The sequence below is a fragment of the Gallinula chloropus genome, assembly GCF_964237585.1.
Source record: "Gallinula chloropus genome assembly, chromosome: 1".
NCBI lineage: Eukaryota > Metazoa > Chordata > Aves > Gruiformes > Rallidae > Gallinula > Gallinula chloropus.
This window is the reverse complement of record NC_140085.1, coordinates 47,439,119-47,449,779: the sequence shown is the minus strand read 5'-3', so window position 1 is coordinate 47,449,779 and position 10,661 is coordinate 47,439,119. Positions and strand designations below refer to the sequence as shown.

At 40.3% G+C, this 10,661-nt stretch overlaps 1 protein-coding gene across 1 annotated transcript; it reads left to right on the top strand.

Annotated features, from left to right (window-relative positions):
* Nucleotides 1-6,544: 6,544 nt before the first annotated feature.
* ZBED4 (zinc finger BED-type containing 4) lies at nucleotides 6,545-10,033 on the top strand (the record flags this gene model as incomplete). The annotated part of the gene is made up of 1 exon (XM_084260649.1): nucleotides 6,545-10,033. The coding sequence occupies one exon, from the start codon at nucleotides 6,545-6,547 to the stop codon at nucleotides 10,031-10,033; it is 3,489 nt and encodes a 1,162-aa protein (XP_084116775.1).
* Nucleotides 10,034-10,661: the final 628 nt, after the last annotated feature.

Sequence of the window (10,661 nt, the reverse complement as noted above, 5' to 3'; positions counted from 1 at the left end):
TTTCTCTTAGTATGTTATCTTCTCTTTGTAATTTTTCACAGCTTTGCTTATCTTCAGAGATGAGGGAATTGAGGGCATCACCTGCCTTGCCAGAATGCTTCCCTGTTTCTTCCAGCAGTCACAGCATCCTCAGGAGCTACCTGGTTCTTGCCTCCCAGCCTGTTTGAGCTCCTGCGTGTGGCATCCTGCTTGGCTGGCCACACAGCTACGAAATGCTTCAACCTTGGAGAAAATAATCCCTCCCCCTGCCCCTCATTTTATTTTTTAAAATGTAAAATTTTACTTTTTTTAACATTTTTGGTTAAGCAGACAGATTCCTATAAATATCAACACTTCCATATATTTTCATTTCATAAAAATGTCTAATATTACTTTTACTAGATTATTTTACTGATTAATATAAAATAGTTATGACATTTTACAAATACAATTTTGTTCTAGTATTTGGTTAGGGTGAAAACTTCTTGTCTGCAATGAGGAATGTACAGTATTGGTGATGCTGTTTCCCCACTGTATTCTTCTGTGTCCAGGTAGAGTGTTTGAAGTCATGGACATGAGAGGTTGTTTTGCAAGTTGGAGAGAATACCTTTGTAAAACCACAGGTTTTCAGTTAATGTAACAGGTGTCTGGAGAAGTAATAGCATAGTGAAAGTGGCTTTACCTTCCTCTCTTTTTCTCTCCCAAAAGTCCCCTAGAAATTTTGCTGCCCATGAGGCCCGAAGCAATTTCTTTTGTTAAGCCTGACCTGCTGTACTTTGACCCTAGTTGCACTGTTGCATCCACTGGTTCACGCTCGTGCACCTCTGCAGGTTACCCTGAGCTTCAGTGAGACCTGAGCATGGGACTTGCCTCTTCCCAGAGTGTGAGTAACATGCTAAATTTGCAGCCCCTTCTAATACCACGCTTTAATCGCTCATTATCTTGCATACTTCTGCAGCTCTTTATGGGTGAGCTAGTACTGATACTTTGTCATAGGAATTTCTATAAAAAGAGTAACTATTCTTAGTTTTCCTCCTTCAAGGGATTTGTAACTTTGAAAAGCAATGAGGTTCATTTAGGCTATATATTTATAAAAAATATGTTCTGTTCGTTACAGGTTATTGAAAGTGTGAGTTTGCTTTCAGGATTTTTTTTGGGGGGGGGGAGGGGATTGGTGTTTTATTTTGGATTTTTTTATCAAATATTCCTTAATTAGTATAGTACCTGCCATTGAAGTGGAAGTGAAAAAATAATTTCTTAAATTATCTCTGTTGTATGTATTGCTTGCTTTTAGGGACTTTCTTTTTACTTCATATTCTTAATGATGCCAAAAAAACCCCAAGATTAACACTACTCATTCTAAAACTGACATCTATTTGAGCAGTTATTTTTAATGTGGTTTTATGTACCTCCTACATGCAAAATCTGTCACTAATTCTGATTTTTTTTTTTGCAAAATAGTAAATAGTTTTGCTTTCACTTTGTCTCTACGTTTTACATCATTCTTGAAACAGCTACACATTTTGTAGGTGTTCTTGTTTTTACACTGTGTACACTTGTATAATAATTTTTGTGATTGTTAGTTTTAACCTACTTTCTGTAGACAATTATTTGCTCTAAGATTGTATATGATCAAGTCCATGATTATTGCCTGACTACTCAACCTAAAATTGTTTAAAGCTTGCAGGGCACTATTGCCTTTACAAACAAATAATCTGCTCATGGTTCAGTGTTCTCACATCCTTGCCATACTTCTCTGTATGTTAATGTATGTCTCTGCAATCCCAAGACACCAACGTCTCTTTTCCTATCCCCTTCCTTCAGCAGTGTTTTCTTCTGGTCATGGCAGTCTGCTGTGGCACTCCGTAGATCATTGGCACTCTCATAATATTTCTTGTCTGCCACCGTAAGCTTTCAGTAATCCCACTTTGAATGAAAAAAATCTATAAAATGTTTCTGTAGGCTTCTTACCACAGCAAGCCAGTGAGTGTCTGCAGCCACTCGGGAGGAGCTAATAGTCTGGAGTAGTACATTTGAGTAGGTAATTGTTCTCTAGTTCCATTTATTTTCTTTGAAGATTTCTGTTGCAAGGTGACTCTTAGTTGTCTTTGTTTCCCTCCTTGTCTGTATCTAATTGAGGAGATTTCAAAGGCATAAATCACTTCAATTTTGAGCTCACTGCCTGTAGCCTTTTGTACCTTTGAAAACACTCTTTCTTCTTTAATGTCCTGCTTGTTTAGGAGTAGTCCTTAACTTAGAGTAGCTTGTGTCCAAGGGTAAATAAACTACATAAAGGTGGTCATAAGCAAGTTCACACTTTGGTCTTTGTTACTATAAAATTTTAAAATGGGATGGAGCATTGTGTTTGGTATTAAACCAGATTGACCTAGAGCTGGCAGGGGAGAAAGAAATGAAAAACATACCTATCTTTATAACTTTGAGCATTTTGGGGGCTATATTCTAAAGAGAATTTGAGTTGAACCCACGAGGGTGTTTGAAGGAGGGAGCTCGACTTAATTTTACACTATGATGTAGTAACACTCAAACCAATACAGGTTGTGCTTAGATGTTTGAAAGAAAATAGAGCACAAAAGTACATGCAAAGTCTTCTAAGGGGCGTCCAACGTTGGGGATTTCCCAGGAAGTGATCTAGCAGCCCTAACGAGTCTTCTCTAAGAATCTCGGTTATTCTGCCTTCCAGGAAGGCAGCAGCAATATCTAGAAAAATGTGTACTAGCCAGAGACTGGCAATGGCCATAGAGTTGAAAAGATGTAATTAATGTTTCATTATCCTCAACTCACTTGTAAGTGCACTAAAATAGTGTCACTGGCCACAGTATAAAAGCACTTTGTAACACTGCTAACAGCAATGAAAGCATTTTATATTACAGCTAAGCATATATGTAGATTATGCATATATATGTGTTTTCTATAAATACATTACATAAGCAGATGGATTCCTATGTTAAGTTGCTCAAATAGGGGACAGAAAACCATAAACCATCAGTTGAAGTAAAATCTGCAAGCAAAAACAAGGGGTACAGAATAAGAAGTTACTTGCTTGTGAACCTCTAATTTGTGATCCTACATCACAAACGTTTTATATATGTTCTTGCATTTCCTGTTTGTTGCACAAGCTCCAAATTTATAGATTAGATCAAAATAAAGATGGGGAGAAAAAATCCTCTTAGATTTATTTTTTTTTTCTTTAATAGAAATCTTACACTCTCTCTCTTGTTCCAGGCGCATATGCGTTCGTATCATGAACATGCATGTGATCACCACTAATTTGTGTATCATTCCATTTTGTACTGAGTGAATGTAGTGGTTTAGCCCTGGCTGGAGGCCAGACACCCACCAAAGTCAGTTTATTATTCCCCCCCCTTAGTTGGACAGAGGAGAAAATATATATTAAGTGGCTCAGGAGTCAAAATAAGGACAGGGAGAGATCACTCTGTCATTAACAACGCGGGCAAAACAGACTCAACACAGAGTGAAGAAAGAGAACTACCTACATTATTACACTACACTACAAAGAACAGTGAAAACTGGAGTTGGGAGTGTGACCAGATCTTAAAACAAACGTTAACGAGATCTTAAAACACTTTTTCCCCACCACTGCCTTCTTAGCAGACTTTAGTCAGAATTTTGCTCCCTTCCCCCCACTTGCATTACGGGGGGGGCAGGGACTGGGGAAGATGGGGTTCTCAGTAGCACCTTCCCCCCACCCCTCCATTCTAAGCAGACTTCACTCTAGTCATGATTTCACTCCCTTCTTCCCCCGGATTGTAGCACAGGGGGGCAGGGACTGGGAGATGGGGGCTTCGGTCAGTCCCTTGCAAGTTGGTTTCCTTCTCGGCCTGGGGGGCATTCATTCCACACCCTCCTCCTGCTGCACTGGGGGGTCTCGCTCACAGGAGATAGTCCTCTATGAACTTCTCCAATGTGAGTCCTTTCCAACAGGGCTTTATCTCTTTATCACAGTGTCTCTCAGTCCCAGTCCTCCACGGGGTTATAAGTCTCCCCCAGCAAACCTGTTCTGACACAAAACTCTCTCTTGCTCATCTCTGTGTCTCTGATTCTCCTCATGGCTGCAAGTCCTGCCAGGGACTTAAACCAACATAGGGTCACCATGTCTTCTCTATGTCACCACCTGCTCCGTCCAGCGTGGAGCCCCTCCACAGGCTGCAGGTGGGGCCTTGGCCTTTTCCATGGGTTTCTCCACAGGCTGCAAGAGGCATCTTTCTCTCTGGCACCTGGGCTGCCTCCTCCGCCGCCCTTCTCTGGCCTTGGTGTCTGCACAGCTCGTTACATCTTCTCGCTCCCTTCTCTGGTGGCAAAATGCAGCAGATTTCACAAACCTGTGGAATTTCTGTGTTTACATTTCTAGACAAGTTTTAAATTTTTCTTCAAATCTTTCTGTTTGCTAGAACTGGTGTTCTTCATGCTGAACCCCAATCTTTTGGTGTCTGAAATGTGGGGGTTTTGTTTGGGTTTTTTGTTGTTTTGGGTTTGGTTTTTTGTGTGTGTCTGAGAAGGGAGAGAAAGAACACAAATATTAAAACTTTTACAGAAAGAAAACCAGAGTTACTGCCTTCCTGCAAGTTCTGACTGCTCCGTCTCCCTCTTCTTAAAATCATTTTACAGAGTCACAGACTGGTTTGGAAGGGACTTCAAAGCCCATCTAGTTCTGACCCTCCTACCATGGGTAGGGGAACCCTTCACTGAACCAGGCTGCCCAAAGCTCCATCCAACTTGGCCTTGAACACTGCTGGGCAGAGGGCAGCCACAGCTTCTCTGGGCAGCGTGTGCCAGGGCCCCACCACCCTATCTTGAATGAAGATACCAATAACTATTATTAACACAGAATCATAGAATGGCATGCGTTGGAAGGGACCCCAAGGATCATAGAGTTCCAACCCCCCTGCCACAGGCAGGGTCAACAATCTCCAGGCCTGGATCCACACAAGGTTGCCCAGGGCCCCATCCAACCTGGCCTTGAACACCTCCAGGGATGGAGCATCCACCAGCTCTCTGGGCAGCCTGTTCCAGCGCCTTAACACAAGAGAGTGAGAAATGGTTTGGCAAAGTTTAGAATTCTGGTAGAAACTGCAGTAGAAAGAAAGAAAAAAAAAAAGTGGCTGACAAATGGTCTTCAGGTTTGTAAGGGGCAGGTGGAAGGTGTCTCTCTGTAAGCCTGTTGCAGTGATTTATTTGCGGCTGCGCTTCCAAGACCTGCTTCTTGGACTGGAATTGTCAGTGGGGGAAATCTTTATGCATGAGAAAGACAAGCTGTCTCGGTGTAAATGGGCTTTCTAGGTAGTATAACCCTTGGGTACATGAGGAACCTAAGCTGGCAGTGCTGCACCAGGCACCAGCATAAGCAACTGCATGTATCTTAGTTTCTCAGTGATGTTATGCTTTTGGGACACCCGAGTGTATATATGGCATTTGCAAAGCCCGATTAGCCTAAATTAAGCATTTCAGTTTTCAGTTGTTAAACTCTAAAAGTAGTTTGTTTCTTTAGTATGGGAGTGTTGTATCATGAATATAGCCATGTAAGACTATGCTCAGAGGAAGAGAGATTAATGTGACAACTCGACACTCTTACACAGTATTTTGTAAAATACTGTGTCGGCAATGAAAGGCTTGCACACCCAACAGTGTAACTTATATTTGGTTTTGAGTACATATTTCTGTGCTAACGTGACTAAATACCTGCTTGTCTTCATATGTGTGTGTATATATATTTGTATAGACAACTATGTAGTGTATATGTTTGTAGATACATGTGTATGTATGATTATGCAGTGGTTGAATTCAGATGTAGGATGAGGCATAGGGGTGTCCAAGCAAGTACAAAAGTGATTCTTGGACTCTAGATGAACCAGAGTTTTGTGTGTGGACATGTATTTGCCCACAACAAATGCGTTCAGTAAATGTTGGGTTTGGGTTTTTGTTTGCTTGTTGTTTTATTGGTTTTTTACTTCTTCAGTAGTATGCTGAATTGTTTTTATCTCAAAGGAAAAATAACAACCCGCAGAATATTTAGTGGATTTTTTCAGTTCACCTTGACTGTAGTTACTTAGAGTGCGTTTGGTTAACTTTGTCTTCTGATTTTTATTTTTTTTAATTATTTCTAGATGGTGCAGAAGAATCCCAGTTGTCCAGTCAAGATGAATAAGATGGCTTCCTTCAACAAGAAAACAGAGCATTCATTTTTTAGGATTATGTGCACAACATGAAGCCTTTCACAGGAGCTGTCTTTGAGAACATTCATCTATGACCTGAAATGTCCTGATCCTGGGGAAAAAATGAGATTCCATTAATTAAGTCTATTTTTTTTAATGCATTTTTATGATTAATCATATTTGCTTCTGCACAACACGGATACAGAATTCGTAAACCAGGGATTATTTTAACACATACACACGGTTGTGTGTCCAGTATACAAGATACATAATTTTAATCCATTTTTTAATAATCTTTTAAATTATCTCTATTTATTAATAAATGAAGACTTGGCAAGAAGAATTTGTCATCCATGGACAAGAGTTGCCCCAGAATGGATGGTAATTTTGTATTGGGTAAAATTAATAACTTAAAAGTAGAGCAAGAGGAAGACGGCATTAACTGTACTCTGGAAAGAATGGATATAAAGACAGAACAGGATGATTTCAAACATGCAGACAGTGGTGATGAACAGGAAGACAAAGAAAAGAATTTCATTACCAATAACCCTGGCAAATACTTGTCTACAGAAAATGAAGATGATTATGGATCTCTTTTTTCTCAGTATAGCAGTACGCTGTATGATGTAGCAATGGAAGCTGTGACACAAAGCCTCCTTTCTAGCAGAAACATAAGCTCCAGAAAAAAGTCACCTGCTTGGAACCATTTTTTTATATCTCCTAGAGATAGCACTAAAGCAATATGTATGTACTGTATGAAAGAATTTAGCAGGGGTAAAAATGAAAAGGACCTGAGTACAAGTTGTCTCATGAGACACGTGAGGAGAGCACATCCCACTGTACTAATTCAAGAAAATGGGAGTATGCCAGGTATATCCTCCTTTTCTTCACCCACATTGTTACTGCAACCTCAGTCCGCAGACGTTGGAGATCTGAGTTCTATGTTAACCCCCATAAAACTGGTCAAGAAAATGGCTTCTAAAATACCATCTCCAGATCGAATAATTGAGGAATCTGTTTCTGTTGTTTCATCTGAAGAAATATCAGATCTCTCAGTTTCTGAAAAGTGCAGCAAAGAAGAAGTCATGGTCGAGTCATCTCCACAGCTCCCCAACAACCAGTATGATGACGCTGTGGAGAACGTAGCAGAAAAAACTGTTGTAATTCCAAAGAGCACATCGGGCTCCAGAAGGAGATCTGCTGTCTGGAAACACTTTTACTTGTCACCGCTAGATAATTCTAAAGCTGTTTGCATCCACTGCATGAATGAATTCAGTAGAGGAAAAAATGGAAAAGACCTGGGAACGAGTTGTTTAATCAGACACATGTGGAGAGCCCATCGTTCCATTGTCCTGCAAGAGAATGGGGGTGGTACCAGCATACCACCTCTCTACACTGCACCTCCAACTCTGTTGCCTTCTTTACTACCCTCAGATAGTGATCTGAATTCCATGTCATCCTCTCCTGGAAAACTAATGAAAGAATCAACTTCAGTTTCTTCTTCTCCAGACAGAATCTCTGAGGAGATCCATACCAATCTCTCTTCTGGAGATGCTCTAGTAGAAGACTCAATGCTGTCGTCTTCTGATGATATAGGTGAAGTCTCCTTTGTTTCATCTCCTGAAAAACAGTGTGAGGGATTAGGTCCACTAATATTTGAACCTACTGCTGTATTTCAGCAAAACAAAAGGATTATGAAAAGGCTTAAATCTGAAGTTTGGCACCACTTTTCACTGTCACCTGCAGACAGTCTAAAAGCAGTATGTAGATACTGCAGTTGTATGATAAGTCGTGGTAAGAAAGGAGATGTGGGCACAAGCTGCTTGATGAGGCACCTGTATAGGCGCCACCCCGATGTAATTGGAAACCAAAAGGGCTTTCTTGATATGAGTTTGGCAAATTCTCCTTACGCCACTTTGGCCTCTGCAGAATGTTCATCCTCCAAGTTGACTGACTTGCCTACAATGGTTACACATGATAATCAAATTATATTTCCTGTTAATAGTAAGAAGACCTCAAAGCTGTGGAATCACTTTTCAATTTGTTCTGCAGATTCAACAAAAGTAATATGTATGCACTGTGGACGTACAATAAGTAGGGGGAAAAAGCCAACAAATCTAGGCACAAGTTGCCTTCTAAGACATTTGCAGCGGTTTCATAACAACGTGTTGAAAACTGATGCCTCGGAGACCGTATTATCCTCATCTACGGATAATCACATGCCACTGAGCACAGAATTACTAGCATCTTCAAACTTTGATGAAACCAATGACAAGTTTTGTGACTCTCACCCAGTTGCCAAAAAAATCACAAGTCTTGTAGCTGAAATGATTGCACTTGACCTTCAGCCATATTCTTTTGTAGACAACATTGGCTTTAACAGGCTGCTTGAATACTTGCAACCTCAATATTCTTTACCTTCTTCGTCTTACTTTTCTAGGACAGCAATTCCAGACATGTATGATAATGTAAAACAAATAATTATTTCGCATCTTAAAGAAGCTGAAAGTGGAGTGATCCATTTTACATCCGGAATATGGATGAGCAACCAAACACGTGAATACCTGACCCTGACAGCTCACTGGGTAACGTTTGAGTCTTCGTTTCGACCGCAGTGTGAGGATTACCATTGCTCAGCGCTGCTAAACGTGTCACAGATCGATTGCGACTACAATGGCATCAGTATTCAAAAGCAACTGGAGTACTGGTGGGAAACATGGATTACTTCCATCGGCCTCCAGATCGGGATTACTGTTACTGATAATCAGAGTATAGAGAAAACTTTAAATGAAGGTGATCATTCGAGTGTACAATGTTTTAGTCACACTGTTAATGTCATTGTGAATGAGGCTATTAAAAGCCAGAGGATGGTTCAGAACTTGCTTAGCATCGCCAGGAAGATCTGCGAGCGTGTCCATCGGTCAGCGAAAGCGAAGGAGAAGTTGGCTGAGTTGCAAAAGGAGTACGAGTTGCCTCAGCACCAGCTGATACAGGACGTCCCGTCGAAGTGGAACACGTCATTCCACATGCTGGAGCGTCTGATTGAGCAGAAGAGGGCGATCGATGAGATGTCGATAGAGTGCAGCTTCCGGGAGCTGATCAGCTGCGACCAGTGGGAGGTCATGCAGTCCGTGTGCCACGCGCTCAAACCTTTCGAAGCTGCCAGCAGGGAGATGAGCACACACATGTCTACTCTAAGCCAGGTGATTCCAATGATCCATATACTGAACAGGAAAATAGAAATGCTGTTTGAGGAAACGATGGGCATAGATACTATGCTGAAATCTTTGAAAGAAGCTATGGTGAGTAGGTTGTCCTCCACGCTGCATGATCCAAGGTACATTTTTGCTACGCTTCTGGATCCCCGGTATAAAACGTCCTTATTTACAGAAGAGGAGGCTGAACAATATAAACAAGACTTAATCAGGGAGCTGGAAATAATGAGTTCTACCTCAGATGATGATAAACCTGTTTCCAATGGATGTGATATAGGTTCACCATCTACAAACTCGTATGGGGAAGATAATCTTTGGTCACTCATGGGTGACATGAAGAAAACAAAAGACCTGAAAGAGAGAGCAAAGTTACCGGAGGAAATGGTGCTTTCTTACTTGGAAGAAGAAGTGCTTGAGCATAACTGTGATCCTCTAACTTACTGGAATTTTAAGAAGTCATCTTGGCCAGTACTGTCAAAATTGGCTGTCAGGTTCTTGGGTTGTCCACCAAGCATTGTTCCTTCAGAGAGATTGTTCAGTACATCCAATGAAAGCAACAACTTTAGTCAGTCAAGGTTAATGACTGAACACTTTGAAAAGCTTATCTTTTTGAAAGTGAATCTTCCTTTAATATACTTCCAGTATTGAAACTAATGAACAAACCGCTAGACTAAATCTATTGTTGCTCACTGGATATTAACTATCTGTAACTTCGATTTTTAAATTGCTCCAATTGGGGGCCATGTATGACATCTAATCAGTGACTAGAATTCCAAACTTTAGTTTCATTTTTTTCAGCTTTCAATATGTCTACATGTGCCTTATTCATAGAACTTCAGGCCAGATATTGTATATATGTTTTTTAAAAGTTCACACTAGAGATAGCCTGTCTTGTCAAATTATACAAAGTTATGTAGGTTTTAATTCATAATTGTAAATGAACTTTAAAAAAGCTCAGTTGTTTGTTTTAATAGAACGACAAAAAAGAAAAAAAAGATGTAAACAGTTCTATTCTGTAGTTTTTTATTCAATTATTATGTAAAAAAACATAAACCAGGTACTGTATTTTAGTTGAACATTGCTTTAATTGCAACAAAACAGCTTTTGTAGTTGACTAAAGAAAGCTGTACATGAAAGATAGGGGGGTTCAAGCCTTCTTTTTATCGTGTGGTGTTTTTAACTGCAAGCCCTAAAGTACTCAAAGGATTAAGAAGAGTTATTGAGGAAGATCTGTTTACAGGAGACTATTGACTTAGCACCTGAAAATAAATCTTAA